Source organism: Clavelina lepadiformis, chromosome 7, assembly GCF_947623445.1.
Source record: "Clavelina lepadiformis chromosome 7, kaClaLepa1.1, whole genome shotgun sequence".
Taxonomy (NCBI): Eukaryota; Metazoa; Chordata; class Ascidiacea; order Aplousobranchia; family Clavelinidae; genus Clavelina; species Clavelina lepadiformis.
This window is the reverse complement of record NC_135246.1, coordinates 12,948,854-12,969,066: the sequence shown is the minus strand read 5'-3', so window position 1 is coordinate 12,969,066 and position 20,213 is coordinate 12,948,854. Positions and strand designations below refer to the sequence as shown.

Sequence of the window (20,213 nt, the reverse complement as noted above, 5' to 3'; positions counted from 1 at the left end):
TTCTATGTCTGCGCCAAGATGACGGTAGGGAGCAAAACAGCGTGGCATTCTGCTCACCTCGTCACCAGTGATTGCTGAACAAAACAGTTGGTAGCAACTGGAGCCTTGTAAAACTTTTTGGACCGGTGCTTATACTGTATATACAGTACGTGTTTCACTTGATGTCATGAACTAACAAATTGTTATGAGAAAGTAACAGTAAGAAAGAACTTACCTTAGCATCAGCTATACAGTACTGCACTATACGCCTCAGTTAAATTTTGCTTGAGCCATGAATTTTCCGTGAGGTGTAAAATGAGGATATATGTGCTGTTGGGGTGATGATTAATCGTCAGTCATCAACGAAAGTACAATCGCACAAATACGAAAGATGTTATCTGCAGCAAAATTAAGTATGGTTGGCGACAAGAGTGCCCATGCACGTATACACAGATATCAAAGAAAAGAAAAATAGGAACCTTTGTAAACATGATCGTATCAGTGTGGTACGCTGCTCTATTTATTCGAATAACGTTTCCCTTTCCACTATTTTTGAAGCTATGCCGCCTACGTAAATCTGCTCTTGTTGTTGAAAAAGCCATCACTATAGGGTTACGTCATGGTCTATTTTAACAGTGAACTGTATAGGAAAAAGCAGAAGCGTTTTTTTCCATTGTTAGTTACAGAATAATGGTTGGTTGGGGGAGTGGTGTTTCCTGGACGTTCGTTAGCAAAATGTAGTATTGTGTACATGTTCGTAGACGTGTGTTTCGCAAAGAACCTGAAATTTTGCAGCACTGCAGATAACTGACAGCGCTTTTTAAGATTTGCATTCAGTAATTGTTTGTCATCTTGCTTGAGAGGTTTTTGAGAAATCAGATAGCCTACAACACATGATAGGTAACACATCACAGTTAACCACAGTAACATGAAACAATAACACCTATCCTTCAACAGGCAGATCAGAAAAAAATATGCAAAAGTAAACCATTTAAAATTGAGATATCTATATCTTACATCTGCACCGACAATTGTTGAACCGATATAGTATGCGCATCATCTTGTTCTCACAGTACGAACGCATCTATGTGATGATGGTTTTGTTTGCAGCTGCCTTCGGCACTTGGACAACATCGTACACCGCTTTTTACGTCAGCAAGGAAGATTTAATTAAAGAGACAGGTTTTAATGGAGTGGTAACCGATATCTGCGCTTGTTACTTAAATACTCAAAGACGCTCCTCTCAATAAAGAAAATAAAGAAACAAGACTGCCCGTGGTTTCAAACACAAAGCGAACTCCTGGTGAGAGAAAAGGTTTTCTGTTGTCATTACAAGAAGAGACAAGTTGTGAGTTGGCGCGTAGACCGTTAATGGATGACGTCCTTGCTAGCATGAGAGGGTGTGGTAATGGCAGTAAAGTCAGTTCAGCATGACAAAAATCCTTTTGATCTTTTAAAGTTATGAACGCTTTAAGGGGTTTTTGCTTGTTTCATTATACCATATTGATAAGTTTCTTATACTCGGGCTACTTTTGTGTTGAATTTGTTTAGAATGTTAAGAAATTCGTTGCGGAAAAAACAAAATCCTTAGCATATATAAATAGTCAGTGTTGGTATCTGTGGGAGATAAATAATTTGTTACGAGGCAATTGACATGTTGCTGAAAGCCTGCTATCATTTAAACAAGCCATTGTGACAGTGTGCTTTGCGTAGAAATCGGGGAAATTTACTGTAATTGTCGACGACAATGAGCTTGTGCCACATAAGCTTATTATAGATAAATTAAAAATGAGTGGGTGTATGGGCGATCCTATAACTCGTGATTCTTACGCACTTACTGTTACGACTACATTAAATATAGAACTGAAAGATAGGTTATTTAATAAAGACATTGTACAGTTTCTGTCGTTTAACTGATTAAGTTAAGTTCGCTTTGGTATGTTGTGCAACTATACAGCAGTCAGGCAGTGAAAGTAGTTTTTCGCAACAAGGAATTAGTTACATTTATATAGTTTTCGTCACGTTATTATGCTGGACACTACAGGGGAGAGACACGATAAGAATTTCTAAATGTATTGACTAATCAATATTTACCAGTAGAAATTTTACGTATTAATGAGGTACCCTGTTTACCGTTTAGTCATAGTCATCGCAAACAAGCTTGTGGGGAAAGTGGCTTGATGTTTTTACTTTTTACGACCTTCTATGATGTAGTATAGCCTGTCCAGTGTTAATGTGATGATATCACGCCCTGCAGAACACTGCTAAAAACAGATAAACTGATCTCCTTGCTAGACGCTACTGTAGCGTACTTTTGATATGGAAGTAACTACAAATTTTGTTCTTGAAAACGATACCAGGTACAGCTGAGGCTGTAAATAACTATAAAGCGTATTGGCAACAACGCATTTAACTTTAAAACCTCTGTTGATTTCAGTCGGGCTCTGTGATTGCGCCACATATATTTGTTACTTGATGCTATTCATTTGAAGGCAATTTATAATGTTTGATGAAATGAGCCTGACATTTCGTCTATACTCTATACTGTATAGAAATACTTCACGGAAACACCATAATTTGTGCGGTGTCATCCTACAGATTTAAAAACACCATGAAAAGAACACATCTGAAAGACCAAAACTTAGACAGAGTAGGATAAAAACATTTATTGCTGGATTTTCCATACATTGTCAAACAACGATGATCGTTTCATACCCATAATATTTTTAGGTACTGTAATATGAATTGACCGTTGTTCATTTGGCTTGCTCCCAAAGGAATGTTAATTGCAGTACTGTGCGGTTTTAAAAAAGCATTAACTACGTCTCATATATGGCAACATGCTGTAATGAAGTGGTATACCATATACTGTTTTCTCAACATGAATATATCGGATAAGGATGGCGATTAATTATTCAGTAACTGTTTAATTTGATCAACGGATTTATTTCTTTTAAACTTTTCCCGAAAGCTTTGTGTTCACTCACAAGCACATGTGGATAGGTTTGTCACAGCAGCTTTAGAATAACAAGCTACAGCAAAGCTCTCCCTGCTAGCTTGTTTGCCCATAAGGTAGTAGATATATGTCGAAACGAAACGAAGAGAACGAAATTCAACATGGTTCGCATAGCACGTGATATGTCTCTAACCTTCACATCGGCCTTTTCATAGACCTACGTGTTGTACGTATGCTACATGTTGTGATGTATCGTGTTTCTTGTTTCAGTGAGATATCTTAAGGAGGTGTTTAAATTATACCAACTGTGAAAATGGGTAACGCGGAATGTTGCAAGTACCTAATGTTTTTCTTCAATCTGCTCATCTTTGTGAGTATTTTATGATTGTGTACTTTGCACGGTATATGTCTGAATTAGACTAAAAAGTGTTTGTTTTACCACGATTCTATGGGTCTGAAAGTCTGACCTGAACTGTCGCTTGCTGCGTTTAATATAATCGTAACCCATCAGCCGTGTGTATGGACGACTGATATTTTTTTATACAGCAGCAGACCTTCCATCTACAGTTCCATATATATTATTTATAGGTTCACTATCTTAGTCAAAACAGTTTTCGTCGAAGCGGTTAATGATAATTGGTATACTCCACAAACACTTGCTTTTTATTTCTTTTGGACAAATATTGTAAAACTATAAGAGCAGGGTGAAAGAAAATCGAAAGGAGGTTTTGTTAAAATGAAAGATGCTCCGTAAATGTATTGTACATTGCATGTAAATTACGACGTTAAACCACATAACATCGTCGTAAAGCACAAACATACTTGCGCCAATAACAACGGCCAATCTAAACCATCCACCAAGTAGTTACTGTAAACGGGCGTAAGCCGTACAATGTTTCGGGCGATATGCGTACTCGAGAAAGGCTTGCAAACCGCACCATTTGTATTTATTACTTTTGAAATTGAACTATAACCTTACGAACAGTGGTATCATAAATTACATAGATATGTTACAATGTGTTGTGGGCTGCGCAACTACAGCATCAAAAGCTAATCGCTAGCAATTAAAGTTTGCATGAAAATTGTTGATTGACCGCGCCGTATCACTTTTAATGGATTGATAGCCAGTTGGTGCACTTTAACTGCAGTGTTTATTAAACTTACAGTTGCTATCTACAACGTTTTCATGCAAAAAATAGCCGAAGTTTAATACCTTAGTCTATAACTTTGTGTTAACTATTTGCTATGCACTTATACTGCATGCACAATCCCGCCCATTGGTCACTGAGGACTAAATAAAAAAATTGGGTTGCAGCGCGATAAAAGTTCTAACGCTCTGTTACCTGTAAATGCATAATCTTAATTACAGTCTCAACATGTCGCCCGAGTTTTACTTAAACTTGCTGTCAGCACGAGAAACGTCCTTTTTGCAAGAAATTGAGTTGGCTGATGAGTGAACTATTGTGTGGTAACTGACTTAAACCTAACTTTAATAATTTCATCCAGTTAGGTGGAGCAGCGTTGCTTGGAGTTGGAATATGGGTTGCCGTTGGCGGAGATTCCTTCAAACAACTGGTGTCATCTGATCCAGCGATTTTTAATGCGGTTTACATCATCATTGCGGTCGGTGCTCTCTTGTTTGTTGTTGGATTTCTTGGATGTTGTGGAGCCATCAAGGAAAACAAATGCCTTCTCGCAACCGTGAGTTTTGCTTTTTGCTGGTATCCCACCACAGCAGTAGTTTACTTTCTTTACTTATAAGGCATGTGTGGTATCGTTATAAATAGGTGTAAGAATTAGAGCATTAAATGAAACTTTAAAAGTCCTCCTGTTCATTCGAATTAATTTCTTTTAGTTTTTCGTGATGATTCTCCTCATATTCATCTTGGAAATTGTTGGAGGAGTTCTTGCTTTTGTGTTTTACCCGGACGCCAAACAAACTGCCATCGATTCCATGAAGTTTTACGGTGTTGACTCTGAGCAAGGTAAATCGGTGACCGCTGCGTGGGATGCTATACAGAACACGGTAAGTGACGTGTACTGACTGCATGTAGTCTTGAAAAGCTGGTGTAAGTTATGAGTTTTACATATTATTATTATTACGAGTTATTAGTTACATAATTAAGAATGTGTCGGTCAGTATTTTTTTATTTTTCCTAGTTCGAATGTTGTGGAATCAACAACTCACTTGACTGGGCAACCGTCTTAATGCCACCGCCTGCAAGTTGTGGTGCTGCTCTTGGTATATCAAGACCAGGCTGTGAAGCAGCGATGAAAAACTACTTCTATATACTTGGTGGCGTAGCGATTGCTGTTTTGTTCGTTGAGGTATTTGAGAATACTGCTAAAACGCTACACCTACACTATGCCACGTTTCACCATGCAATCCACTTTTTTCTCTGTGGTCATATAAATACCATTTTAATTTATGCTTTGACTTGCAGCTCATGGCCATGGTCTTCGCCTGTTGTATTTACAAGAATATCCGAAAGGAGAGATACGCGTAAGGTATTCCTTCACGATGCATCCAACATGGAGTAAAAAAAATTACCATAATTCAGTGCATGATCAACAAAAACATTTTTCGTTATTTTCACAAACAATGTAGCCGATAAGTTTGAATGACTTCTGTATATACTTTTTGTTTGAATGATGATTGATTTCTGTACAGCGAATGCCATTTTTGTGCAAGTTTCAAACCGATTCTTTGTGCAGCTTTGTACTTAATTGATACATAGCCCCATAATATTACAGTTATTTGAGTAGATATTGTGTATTAACAACTAATAACATTTCTTAACAAATCGACCATCTCAGGGTGCGAATATAGATTGTCGATATTTTTCATGAAGCTGAAAACACGTGATGAATTGCAGCTATTTTAAATATTAATAGTTTTTTAGAAATATTGACCCATTATACGTATGGACGGTAAGCTTGTTAGATGTCGCTACACTGGAGTTTAGTTTGCTTTTTGCTTCGACATTGTAATTGAATTGATACAATACACAAATCCTGTTACGCATACGGCTAGAGTTGATTTGCTGCAAGCTGTAATCGTAGAAACCATTGGAAACATTACTGATTATTAGTTTGTCCTTGTTCTGTGGTTAAAAAACTTCAATCAATCGACGCTTAGCTGTTCGATGCCCATATTATGAGTTTGACACAACTAATATGATTGTAGTGTTGTTACATTTGTTCGCTTATCAGTGGCCCTCTGGACAGAATACTTGTTGAACATGGAACACGGCTGAATCAAGAACATTGAAAACGTCATCGAAATAACTATAAAATTGCCTGAATCATTGCAGCGATAAGCTCTTGTATTTTTTTCGATCCCGAACTAATAACAACCTGGTTCTTATTCCAACTCTTGATGGGTTTTTTTGATTGTGTTGTTGTGTTGATCTTATTCCAGTTTATGAAATTGATATGGAAGCCCAGCTAAAACCACCAACTTTCGCGTTCAAGTGAAAGCTGAGTCACTAAAGCACGATCAATAGATTTATGGTTTAATGTTGCGTAAAATCTAAATAGCGACTAACAGGCTCGATCTTGTACACTCGAAGCATGGTTGCCAACTGGTATATTTATATACCAAATTCCAGAAATCTGGTATATTTCAAACCTGTTTGGTATGCGATTTTTTCGTTTGGTATATTTTGGAAAACTGGTATATTCTTGGTATATTTTTGAAATTAAAAAAACTGTTTCTGAATTTCTACCACAGATTTACTTTACAATCTGGCAACCCTGCAGTAACAGACTAACAGTAGAGTGTAGGACTGAATTTACTGAAACTGAACTGCTGAGTGCTGACTGTCACTCACTGTTCTCAGCCGTCTTGAGAAAACGGTAGCTGGGCGCTAAATTTAGTTGGTTTATAAGGCGTTATACGAAAAATTCAAAATTGAATAATAATGGCATCAAGGAAATGGAAACCACGTTATGATGGTCAACGAAAATTTCGTTCAGAATGGTCTCATGAATTTCCTTGGATCTCTAAATCTAGTGATGGAGGAGATGCACCTTATTGCAAACTTTGCACACTTTGCAGATGATGAAACTAATGCTAATCCAGAACCAATTTATGTGGGCTAAAACTGATCTGCAGTGTTTTGCATTAACAATAGTCACTAATCCATAAAACTAGTCATATTATGAATTAAACAGTCAAAGTAACGTTTTTCTGTAAGTTAGATAGCTTTCAAAATTTACTCCTAAAGTTGGTGTGTGTGTAAAAAGTGTTTTTACATTAACGTTTCATTTGCTTTTTCAGATCTGTTTGGTATAAATTTGGTATATATTTTTGCAGTTTGGTTTGGTATACATTTAGTTTCCAAAGATTCTGTATAAGCTATAGACGTTTTGCCTTGACCAGTAGTATTACTTTGATTCCTTCGAATTTGGGTCAACGAGCTTTCACTCTATTTATCCTTAAGCTTTTGGTACCAATTCCCAGCAGATCAACATAAACCTTTTCAGCGCTTCACGCAATGAAATAATTAATCGATGTTTTGCGTATTTTATTGGATAACTGTTCGGCAGCGACACAACCTTGTTGGTCAAGGATTATTGCCTTGTATACGTCGTCTGCCGTCTGGTTCATCAAAATATGCAGTTGACTCATTTCAATTTGTAATCGCATGCCTTATTTTTTAATTCTTTTTTTAGCTTTTTTTCTCTGATACTTTTATCACCAGTCGTGTTGATAAAATTTTTTGGTACAACTTTTATTAAGCGAAAATTTCGCCTCTTAATGACCTTTCTTTTTTACCTGTATAAATAAATAACGTCAAATGTAATCAAGTGCGATGCATTCAGACATTTAAAATGTTCTTTTTACACAATGCTTCATGCTTATTCATATGTATTTCCCTCATTTCAAGAACAATTTATTTGAACGTCGTCTTGCCAAACATTTTATTAGTGTCTTGTGAAGAAACATAGAAAGTGTACTTGCTCAGTGGGAAACCCGACAAAATACAGTAACTTGGAAGCCGTTGCTTCTATAAAAAACAAGATTTGACGCAAACACACATCTTTATGCGTTATTCTACTGGCATCTGCAAGTGATACGTGCATGAACATATGTACAAAGAGATTTAATAACAAAACACGCTACCATTATCGTAGACTATAATGTTCCAATTAGATTAGAAGATCTTAATGCCGATTTGTAAACAAGAAAGGTGCTATATTATAGTCAGTGTGCCGATGCAAAAACGCACATGCTTGTTCAATTTGCCTGCTGTCTGTTTCACATTTCGTAATGATGCAAACTGAATTATTTAACACTTCGATGTTGTTTAATGATTTTTTTATTTCAATCCTGAAACAAGAGATCTCATTGAAAAATAAAAAGTTTATTTTTGTGAGGCCCCACGTGAATTAAATAAAATTATTGCTGCTGTAAAATTAATTGTAGTTTTATCTGGAATATTATATAATGAAAATTTTTGCTTTTCAAAAAACATAACCAGGTACATCAAGAAAACTGCATTGTGGTAAGTATTATACGCTGACAACCAATTTGAAGGATATGATGAAATAATCTGCAGATATCATGTTATCATTTATTCTGGAATCCTGTTTGTTCAGTAGACAAAGCAGTAGCAAGCGAGAGAGGCAATGCAAGGCTTAATATATACCCTGGCATTTGACTTCTGTTTAAGGCTAACAGTTCATGCTGCTGTAGAAAATAGTTACGCGTTTGCGGCAGAACAGTTTCGTTCCATGAAAAGTTTATTGTTTTCTAACGTTTATGCAGAATAGGCCTATCGCTTTGAATCTTTATTTGCATAAAGTTCTATATTTAAACTATTTCTTTATTATGACGCGCTATGTTATATATTGTTTCAGCTTCCTCTTTTTTTAAAACGTTTTAAGTTAAATAGCTGTGATAATGTCGGGTGATACAAAATGCTGCAAATATCTCATGTTCGTTTTCAACCTGCTGATATTTGTAAGTATATTTAAAAACAAGCTAAACGACTGCATAAAACACACATAAACTTTGATCGGCTTATTATTTACTTAAATTATTGTAGTTGCTACCCATTTTTTTACAATTGCTGTGTAAGTGTTTCAAATTAGCTGCAAAATTAACGCATCAACCGTTTCATTTTCCCACCCAGCCAAACATTTAACTTATTTAGTGTAGCTTGGCAGCATCCATCAAAATATACACTGCTTGCTATGGTTGGGTGACAACTGACCACACATTACAAAACTAAATAAATTTCGATCCAAGGTTTAAGAAAATAAATAAATGCTGATTATGCAACAAAAATTTGCTTATGCTATACCGCCATACTTCTTAAAACAGATTTCAAACACTTCTTTTGACTTTTATATAGTATATAAGGTACTTTGCGAAACGTGCTGGTCAAAGAGTTTCCCTTCGGAAACGATTGCAGGGATTATAGGGATGTACCGAATGGAGCACAAATTCGAAAATTACCTTCAAATATTGACCTTGTTTCTCAATCTCTCAAGCAGGGTCTCGTTGAACCTTATACTTTGCATAATTTAAGAAAACGAAAGCAAAACCTTCAAGTTTTCGATTGTACAATATGATCGAGCCCGAAGACGGTGAAAAAAGGTTGCAAAAAATGTTGATAACTTCGTATGAACAAAAACAAGTTTATTTCTTTCATCCACCGACAAGGTGACATGTTTAAGGATGATTCCCTTGCTTATCATAGTTTCATGGATCTGGTTTTGATTTGATTTGGCACATTCCTACAGATTCCCTGTACAAAATACCACTTAAACGTAGTATATAGCCTACTCATAGAACCAAACTGACGGTACTGTTTTGTTTCTTTTATATTTACACTGAGAAACTTAAATTATTATTAGTACCTAAATCTAAATTTCGAAAGCAGTTGTTTAAACTGACAGGATTACTCAATGTTAATAAAATCACTTGTCTTTCCATCTTATATCTAGATCTGTTTTGCTTCATTTTCCAGCTCGGCGGTGCAGCAATGCTTGGAACTGGTATTTGGGTATTAGTTGGAGGCAACTCATTTAAGCAACTCTTTTCGGCCAATCCGGTTATTTTCAGTTCGGTTTACATCATTATCGCAGTCGGATCTTTCTTGTTAGTAATTGGGTTTTTGGGGTGCTGTGGAGCCATTAAGGAAAATAAGTGCCTTCTCGGAACAGTTAAGTAGGCCATATATACTTTTCCGATTTTTAAAAGGCCGTCATTATTTTACCGGGAAAAATCGTGTACATTTGAAAGTATTTCTCACAGCTTCTTCAACACCTAACTTAAATGTTATAATGCAGTAACCTAAATTTACCTAATCTTTAACAACAGGCAGCGCGGCCTGCTTGCAGTAAAGTACTCATAAAGTATAGCGTGTTACAACGTTAGAATAACCTTATATTATAAAAACTGGCATTTTTATTTGTAATGTTTCCTTGATACGCTGTTAGTTCTTCCTTGTGATCCTCATCATATTCATCTTGGAAATTGTTGGAGGAGTTCTTGCTTTTGTGTTTTACCCGGACGCCAAACAAACTGCCATCGATTCCATGAACTTATACGGTGTTGACTCTGAGCAAGGTAAATCGGTGACCGCTGCGTGGGATGCTATACAGGAAAATGTAAGTAAAATGCTTCAGTCAATGTTTTTAGCAGTTTTAGATTTTACCGCTTTTAACATTTTTACCTTTATATAGGCTATATTTTTTGTTTTTAGTCATCTACATGTATATTTTTTATTTTTGTATTTACTCATATAGACACTAATTATGTCCTGCATAGGCGAAATAAATTGGCCCATGAATTTATGATCACACTGAAAAATATCAGGTCACAGATTCGTGAACTTCTACTGTTGTTATTGCTAAAGTGCTTTGTTGTTCTTTTTACTTCTTTTTACAGCAAATATCGATAACAAATGGCTGTTGTGATTTTTGCTTTATTACATATTGTATGATACACATACCGGGAAAATGAAACACAGTATTAATTTAAAATTACCAACAAACTTGAAATTGCTTTGATTGTATTTTATACATATAGCTACAGTTCATCTCAGTTCAAGTATTTACCTTCATCATAAGTTAAAAACGCGCAGTTTTATCTGATGACAATTTAGCGACAGCTTTACCGCTGTTTAGTGGTTGAAGGCAAGCTGTCTTTCGTATGGCTTGCTACGGTCACGCATAAATGTGCAATAGCTTTCTTTCTTTCTTTACCGGCCTATAGATATAGAATTTAAACAAAGATATATTTTACATGTCATGAATTAAATTCCATTAAAATGAAATGTATCTTAGTGGATTAAAATCAACATGGATTAAGTATGGTTTAGCGTCTTTTAATAAACTTTAATGTTATTCAATATAGCTGAACTGTTGCGGAATCAACAGTCCAGGTGACTGGACATTATATAGCAACTATAAACTTCCACCAGCAAGCTGCGGTGGTCCTAACGAAATTTTAAAAAGACCAGGATGTGAAGAAGCACTGAAGATGTATTTCTATATACTTGCCGGCGTAGCTATTGCCGTTCTAGTTATTGAGGTGAATACTTATACTTATACGCTAATACTACCGTTTTAAAAGCATATCAGAAAAATGCGTATATTCCAGTTGTCAAATTTAGTAAGCTATGTTTGTCGTAGCAATTCAAGAATTTTACCAACACAAGAATTCCCTTACTTTTGTCAAATAAAAATACGTTGTTGATATTAAAAAGCTTTTGTCGTATGAAAATCCAATTGGAGTAGGCTTATATAAACAGAATCTGGATCGATAACAATATAGAATATCATGCAGTATAGTTTTGTTATTATAAGAGATCTTACACGAATTATTTCCCTCAGCTCTTGGCGATGATCTTTGCCTGCTGTATCTTCCAGAACGTGGACAATCATAGCTATGAATACTAGAAATATAAAAAAGTAAAGAGTGCCATGGAGTCGTTTGTGGAACAACATAAAATCAACAAAATCAAGACAACTTTTAATTTTTTGTAAGCGATTTATACGTTGTTACTTTATGTAACGATGACATTATATTTCAATATTAATTTCTAAACTTTTACCCGACGCAATACATGTATACCATTAATCCATTATACAAATCTTATGCAAAAAATTTTCTTCTCTTATATGATGTTTAGTGAACTCTTTTGTGCAGGTTTTTTCTTGACTTCAACTCATTTTTCTCAACCGTTTAAAATCAGATCTAATGATTACAATAAATCAATTATAATAAAACTATAATTGCAATTAACCAAGAAATGTTAGTTGAGCATTACAGAAGTACATTTTTTTTGCACATTTCGTGTACCCTTATAAAATTCTACACGTAGTGTTTATAATGGCTGCTGGTTTTGACAATTGCATGACAGAAAACAGTTTTACATTTTTACTACATGTAATGCATTGATTTTGTACTTAGTTGTAGAATAAAGTGTCAGAAAGTTTGGATGCGTTTCGACTATGAAAGTTATCCGTAGGTGCAATTTAGCATAAACATATAACAAATTTATTGATATTGTACAATTGCAGTATACCTCTGGGGAACATATGATTTACTGAATGCATGGATAAATAATTGCTACATTGGATTTGCCCCACCAAATGCTCTGTCGCTTACTGACTGACGTCATAACTATTTGCCAACAACGCAAGTGACGTAATTCCCATTTGGCAGTGTTTGTGGAAGCAACTGTTCCTGTGGGAATAGATCATGCTCTCTGGTTGTCTTGGTTATACTTTTCAAGTGAAAGCAGATATTTGCGTTACTACAATACGAAGAAGTATTTCGGAAGAAATATTTAGTGCACATACATCTGTGGTGTAACACCAGTAGACGCACTATATAGACTGTATAGAAGTTAAGTTACCAATAAGAATTTTTTTTGCTATATTCTTGGAGTTTTGTTTCAAGATATTGTTGTATTCGAGTTTCGAGTTGCACATATTGTTGCATTCATGCAAACCCAAAGTTTCGTCGCGCTTGAGTAAATGGAGTTAGCGCTAGTCGAAAGTTAGTCAGCAGCCTCTAGGCATATGCTTGGCATGCACAAAAATGAGTGTGGTTTAGGAGAACTAATTGTTTGGGCGTGAACTGCTGCGCATAACTAACTAAACGCTTTTTTCGTTGACAGTTTAACGAGCCTTAAAGTAAATTTTCAGAATACTAACTAGGTTTGCAGATATGAAACTACAATGTATAGGCATTTTCGGTGAAGTTATAATAAATGTAAAAAAGTGACCGCTTTTAATTCAGGTTTGCTGCTTAATTGATAAACTATAGGCAAGTTGAAAAAAAAACCTGCACCTCCAGCAATGTCGGGAAGTACAGCCTGCTGCAAGTATCTCTTGTTTTTTTTCAATCTACTTATATTTGTAAGTATGATACTTTGGGTGTTTGTATATTCCTATATGATAGATTATATTATTCTAAATTGTTACGTTTTGTGCTTTAAGTTGGCGAATTGCTATAGGTAACCGAATTCAGCGTTGATGATTAAACTAACATTCGATATAAGCTTAAAGTTTAAACAACATACGTATGTACAATGTTGCAGTTCATATCTGTGCACTATAGGCCTAAACAACTGCGCATAGTACTTCACTATGCTGTAATACTTCAAATGATGTTCAAAGTACTTGTTATACTGCTGGGCGCTTTAAAATAGTACTTAAAAGTTCCACATCAAGTATTCGTCTGTTTTAAAAGTCCGGGAATTAAAATGGTACTAAACTATATGTGTATAATCAGCTTGGAGGAGTGGTTATGCTTGGCACCGGTATATGGGTTTTGGTCGGGTCAAATTCATTTAGAGAAATCGTGTCATCCAACCCAGCAATATTCCATGCCGTCTACATCATTATTGCAGTGGGTGTGCTCTTGTTTCTTGTGGGGTTCCTTGGTTGCTGCGGTGCCATCAAGGAAAACAAATGTCTTCTTGGCATGGTTAGTGATGTGTAACTATATACACTTTTTTAGAGTGCTTATTCAGAAAATGTTAATTTGGACGATTAATAAATATTTAAATATAAATCAATGTGATTAATATTACATGAAACCGTTGCGCTTTTGTGGAAAACCGGAATCGATGCTAAAGGATTTTCTCAATTTGTATTTTGCAGTTCTTTTTCTTTGTCCTTATCATCTTCCTAGCTGAAATAGTCGGGGGAATCCTTGCCTTTGTCAATTACCCCGTCGCCAAAGATGTGGCTTTGGAAACCATGACGGTTTATGGCAATCTAACGAGCAAAACCGGTAACTCTATTACAGCCGCATGGAATGCTCTTCAGGGAACGGCAAGTCATTTTTCCAGTTATTTTGTTGACAAACTGTTTTAGGTTAATTATAAAGTCATTTTAAATATAAAATAAATTTGATGTCATATGTGTTGCCGTGGTTACTTCTAAAGCTACTTCTGCTTATTCTCAGTTCGTCCACCTTCTTGTATCAGTCTGACTAACTCTGGTTCATATTGTTTTCATTTTAGTTCAGTTGTTGTGGATTAAATGGCAGAGCTGATTGGGTAAATGCAGGTGTGGATCCGACGATTTATCATGAAAACTGTAAAACAACTCCACCGTCTAAAGGTTGTGAAGAAGCTCTCAAGAATTACTTTACAATTCTGGGTGGAATAGCGCTTGGCGTTCTGTTTGTTGAGGTGAGTAGCAGAAACAATTGATGAAAAGAGCGACTATAACACCGACAAAACAATCTACATACAGTATAAAATTTCTTTAGATGCCATGCCAACGGAGAAACACATGCTTAAAAAGCGACAGAACTTCTATTTTGTGTTGATGTTTGTTAACGTACGAAATTTCTTTTTTTTGCAGCTGCTTTCCATGATCTTCGCTTGCTGCATTTATAGAAACGTGGAGGAAAAAAGATACTAATTTATTCTAACAAAAGCAAGTTCAAGTGCTGCCAAGCATGAAGTATCACGACCTCGATCATTGCGGGCATTGAATGCTCACTCACAAATGGAACTAATAAGAAGAGATCTACAATCCACAGATTTATTTTCTATGTTACTTCCATTAATCAGCAGCCTGTTAAAAAGACAGATCGATTAGTCTGCAAAAATCTAGTTATATTTGAACGATCGATTGATGGCTAGTATAGGCCAAGTATAGACTTTATTGACCCCCATTCCTATTACAGGTTAAAATTGTCTAAACTTTTTGCTGAAAGTTACGTATAACGCAAACAAAAAGCCTAAATCTTTCGTAAAGCGAAATTGTAAGAAAAGCAGCAAAGGTTACTCCATATAAAATTTACAAACAAATTTCATTTTTGCTTTTACTAAATACTGTGCTTAACGAGTAATCTTTTCTGGAAGATTTGTGAAAGCTGAGTGTGACGTAAAATACGAGCTTGTTGGATATTTGTAGGTAGAATTATACTTACACGAGTATAAAGTTTATATTTACTGTACATTGTGTTATTTATCTTCTCAAATCTTAATACAATTTAACAACACTTGGCCCGTGTTTTCTAGAAAGGCTGTGATCAGCTTTTAAAATGTTTGCAACAACTAAATGCAACCTTTAAATAAACCGAAGGCATTTTTTCTAAGATCACGCACCAAAAGGGGCACTGCACGAGCGTGTTTCATTTCGATGTGTTACTATATATCACAAGTATTGCACATTTAGAGGAGCATAAACGCATTCTCATGGTGTCGCAAATAGCTTGCTTGTACACTGACCTTTCTGACTTTACCACAAAATTCACCTCCAAAACAAAACTTGAGGCTGAAGATTGAAAATGAAAAGAATTAAACTGTTGCGTTCGGTCAGTTTGTATCGTGTAAAATAACATTAATTTTTAATGTTTTGCTTTCCATTGCTAAAGTTAAACTCTTGCATTTTTTATATATGTATAAGTTCGCCAACTATAAAGATAGGACTTTTTGAGAAAATTGGCGAAAACTCATTTTCTACTAAGACCTAAAGAAAAATTCAGAAACATCGACCTTTTTAACGAAACCCGATTGCCCTCTAGCGTACATATCCATAATGCCTTGTGTGCAATGATGTCTTAAGCGTGGTTATGAAATTTCATCTATTAGACTAATTACTCTGTAAATTTTATACTATAACAATATTACAATAACAAATATTTTAGGAAACAATCGGCTAAATTATAGTATCATGTTAGTTTTTTGAGGTCAAGAGGTCAAGTATTCAATTGCAAGATGCATAAATATTTCAAATAAACAACTTAAGACAAACAATGAAAGTATTAAAAAAGACTTGGAATTGTGGAAAATTGTGCAGATGAATTTGAACGGTATAAAATGAAGTTGTGAGGACATGAGTTAAAAGGGTCAGTGGGCAAATCGCAATAAGCCGTTACGTATCATATTACGTCAATCGTTATGCAGTAGACAACAAAGAAGAAGCTGAGTTGATAACATGAAACAGTGGTCAAATTCGGTCAGTCTCCGAGTGGCAAATAGGAAAATTGGGAAAGACATTTCAACCATCAATTTACATACTTGACCTAATTTTGTCCATTTAAAATATACGCGCTTGGGAGCAAGGAAGTGCAAGGGTAAAGAAATTCCTTAAACCTTATAGGCAAAACAGACTTGTGGATAATTTAGATTAGTTGACCAAAAAAATCTTCACTGCATATTTAGTTATCCACAAATGCATTTGCACACTGCACCAGTGCACCATCCTGCTGTAATTTCCTGTGGTCATTTCAAGCAGCATGGGTTTGCTTTTATATAAGACAAACTAATAAAGTAATGCAATGTGGTGGGTACATGGGCCTACTGTACATGTAACAAAATTTAGTAATTTATGTTTTACTCATCACCAACACTGTTTGATACATAACTTCTTTATCGTTTTTATTTCACTGCTTTAATCATTTCACATTTTCATGTTTTTATTTCTAATTGCTTTGCCGTGCGAGTTTTATCTAAGCATGTTTGCACCTCGCCGTTATATAAACGTTATGTCGTTTACGCAAGGAGGTTCAGTTTTAATCACGATGTGTGCTCATGTACTGCTGCTTTGAAAAAAATAAAAGCATGAGAAATCTTGCCTGAAAATTTAACTGGTGTCGTGGTTCACCGTTACTGTGGCACAGAACCTGGCTGGAACTAGGGAAAGTTAGTCCACCTACTGTACATGTATACAGCACTTTTACTGTAACCACAGTGCTATTTATGGCGAAAATGAATGGAGGATTTATTACATACGTCATATACACCACCCAACGTTCTCATCACGTGAGTAACGTCATCACCGATTTCCGGAGATCATGTTAGCGATCTAATACGAATGCCTGAAAGGAGTTATTGTAAATAGACCGCATAAGAAGCACCGTATTTGTTTTGCTGAGAAAGATCTAAAATTTAAAAGCTTAGCTTCGATAATTTTACCATTTTTGACGTGCAACCAGAATAACAGTATGGAAAGTCGAGGCTTGGAAGTTTGCAGATATTTGATGTTCGTCGTCAACCTCATAATTTTTGTAAGTGTTTTGAAGGCTTGATACAAATGCTAATAGTTTCACTGTAGTGCATTTAAAGAAAGTAGTGCTTTAGTTGCTATTTTGAAACACTATAATTCACATACATACTGGTATAGCTAATTAATTCCTGAACCTATTAATGTCATGAGTCAGAGCCTTTAGTAGCAGCAAAAAACTAAGCAGCAGCAAAAGTTCTGAAACGCTTACTTATCGTATAAAATAATCTAACAAACCCTCAGGCATGTGGTATCGGTTTGCTGGCTGTTGGCGTTTGGGTTTATGTCGGGGGCGAAAGTTTTCGACAACTCATATCTTCAGATCCTGCCATCTTCAGCTCCGTTGCTATCATAATCGCAGTTGGATGTGTCCTCATTGTGGCTGGATTCTTTGGATGCGCAGGAGCAATACGAGAGAGCAAATGCATGCTCGGGACGGTAAGTTCTTTTCACAAAAATCAGTTTGTCCTTCAAAACACTCTACAATTTAATGTTGGAAATTGGTCTGAAACAACTAAGAATGGCATAGGTTTGTAAGTATAGGCCTACGTATTAATCGGAAGCTTTTTAGGCCTATAGTCCACATAGAAATTGAAACTTTCACAAAAAAGCTTAAAACTGCTACGTCATATAACCATCGAACATAAGTAGATACGGTGTCAAAATGTTTTACTGTCTACTATTGTTACAGTTTTTTGCCATCATGCTGCTACTTTTCCTTGTGGAAGTTGTGGTAGTTATTCTAATTTTCGTCTACTACCCGAGGGCAAAGGAACTTGCCATTACTAGCATCGAATCCTATAACACCACAACCAAAGCACCTTGGGATGCAATACAAAGCACGGTAAATCAGATAACGCATTGTAAAAGCCTATTGAAGAGCCCATGCAGACTCAGCCTAGTTACACCGTTCATGTGCTTTATAGTTGAAATGTTGCGGATACACAAATGTAAGCGACTGGGGGTCAAATATACCTCCTTCTTGCTGCGGAAATACGACTTTGTGTAATTCCAAGTCACCAACCTTGTACAACACTGGCTGCGAAGCTGTAGTGAGAAGTTATTTCTGGACCATAGGAGGGGTTGGAATTGGCGTGCTTGTGTTCGAAGTAAGCGTTTTTCTAATAGTCAAATACATTTTTGAAGTCACATTAACAACAACAAACTTTTATATGCGGATCTATAATTTGTGGACAGAGAAAAGTATTTCATAAAAGTATTTCCATAGTGAAATAATTACAGCGCTTGGTGCAGACTTCATTCCAAAAGCTATTAAGAATTTTTTTGACTTTAATATATCATTTCTTTATATTTCAGATCTTGTCAATGATATTCTCGTGCTGTATAATAAGTGGCATAAACAAATACGATATCGCTTAGCACCATACTACAAAAATCAAACCACGTTTCTAATATAACAATGGTGACTTGGTATGCACTCTATGCTTTCTGTGACAAAGCGCATTTACTTTTCAACATATCAGCTTAATGCCTATAATGCTGATTTTTCATGATCTCATTCGACACCCACGTAAAATTTTGCTTTATATTGACATGTGTATTAGTTTATAAACTAGTTTAGTTTCCTGTAACCAATAAGCTAATTAATGAAAACATTTTGTTGAAATCGTTTGAAACTTTGATTATTAAAAATCATAATGCAGTTGGTTGCATGTGCTATTCCCAGTGCTGTTGTTGAAACGACAAGTCGCAACTTGAATTGCTTCTGACGTACTATAACAGCTATTCATCACGAGGATTGTTCCGCCAATTGTTTTGAACCTATGTTTGGGGTGTAGTGTTGTATAGGCACTGGATATACGGAAACCTATCACCATAGAATAGGGAGAGTGTAATATCCATCCATATATGTCGACAAATCTTTCCAAGATAAATATTTAGATAAACCATAATTTCCAAATCTTAGTTTTATTACTGGATACGAGCAAGTTTCAACTTTATACCTAACTTTGAAATAAACATTAATCGATATCAAAGTTGCAATCCCTGGTTTAGTTGTTGTCACCGTTGCGATTCAAATTTGTTTGTTACTATGTGGGTCCAAACTAATTATGTCGTTCGTATTCGTGTTACACCTACGAGTACGTTACAGCCTGAAGTTATGCCTTTTATGATAAAGATAAAGAGAAAATCTGTTAGAGCTAACATAATGGCATGAGGCTCAACTCAAATCGTGCTACATTGCATAACCTAAAATAACTTAACAAGGAAGTCTTAAGTTAAAAGTTTGTAAAACATAGGCAAGAGAGTCCTTCAGATATACAATCTGGACGTGAACAAAAGTTGTTTGGCGCCATCAGTCGCTTATCAGATCTCATTCTTTTCTGGGGAAAAAGATTTTTTTCAAACATTTTATGCTTTCAAACCTGTAAATACGACACTATATTCAAAATCATTGTACTTTAAACTTACTTCACTTTAAGAAGCTATAATCGTAAAAGGTGCTCATAGGCAAGACAATCGTCCTGAATCGTCATTTCTTCAAGTATTCAAATCAGCTGTCACTAATTATTTAGTTGATTATTGCTTTATGCTTTACTGCGATGAAATTCAGCGAAATCTTTCATGTTATAAACACTAGTGTATTTAACGGAAGCCATTAGGCCACCCCCTCACGGCTCCAAGATTTGTTTTGGGGCCATAGGCGTTTTTGCTTCTTAATCTTCTTCGTTTATCATATTTTCGCGACTCCTTGTCAACTCTGACCGAAAAGCGTTGCAATTTCAAATACACAAAGCTCTCCTCTTAATTGCGTTCCCTTTTA

General features: G+C 35.6%; 4 protein-coding genes across 4 annotated transcripts; all 4 read left to right on the top strand.

Annotated features, from left to right (window-relative positions):
• Positions 1–3,150: 3,150 nt before the first annotated feature.
• Positions 3,151–5,960, top strand: LOC143464677 (tetraspanin-18B-like). The gene is made up of 5 exons (XM_076962600.1): positions 3,151–3,305; positions 4,442–4,636; positions 4,791–4,961; positions 5,096–5,263; positions 5,380–5,960. Exons 1-5 carry the CDS (start codon positions 3,249–3,251, stop codon positions 5,440–5,442), a joined length of 654 nt encoding a protein of 217 aa, XP_076818715.1. The 5' UTR covers positions 3,151–3,248; the 3' UTR covers positions 5,443–5,960.
• A 141-nt stretch (positions 5,961–6,101) lies between these two features.
• On the top strand, positions 6,102–12,392 carry LOC143464674 (tetraspanin-18B-like). Its single transcript, XM_076962596.1, has 5 exons — positions 6,102–8,903; positions 9,916–10,110; positions 10,388–10,558; positions 11,307–11,483; positions 11,786–12,392. Exons 1-5 carry the CDS (start codon positions 8,844–8,846, stop codon positions 11,849–11,851), a joined length of 669 nt encoding a protein of 222 aa, XP_076818711.1. The 5' UTR covers positions 6,102–8,843; the 3' UTR covers positions 11,852–12,392.
• An 89-nt stretch (positions 12,393–12,481) lies between these two features.
• Positions 12,482–15,427, top strand: LOC143464675 (tetraspanin-18-like). Its single transcript, XM_076962597.1, has 5 exons — positions 12,482–13,318; positions 13,695–13,889; positions 14,066–14,239; positions 14,431–14,601; positions 14,777–15,427. Exons 1-5 carry the CDS (start codon positions 13,259–13,261, stop codon positions 14,834–14,836), a joined length of 660 nt encoding a protein of 219 aa, XP_076818712.1. The 5' UTR covers positions 12,482–13,258; the 3' UTR covers positions 14,837–15,427.
• A 1,821-nt stretch (positions 15,428–17,248) lies between these two features.
• LOC143464676 (tetraspanin-9-like) lies at positions 17,249–19,091 on the top strand. The gene is made up of 5 exons (XM_076962598.1): positions 17,249–17,432; positions 17,672–17,866; positions 18,120–18,272; positions 18,355–18,537; positions 18,746–19,091. The coding sequence occupies exons 1-5, from the start codon at positions 17,370–17,372 to the stop codon at positions 18,806–18,808; spliced, it is 657 nt and encodes a 218-aa protein (XP_076818713.1). The 5' UTR covers positions 17,249–17,369; the 3' UTR covers positions 18,809–19,091.
• Positions 19,092–20,213: the final 1,122 nt, after the last annotated feature.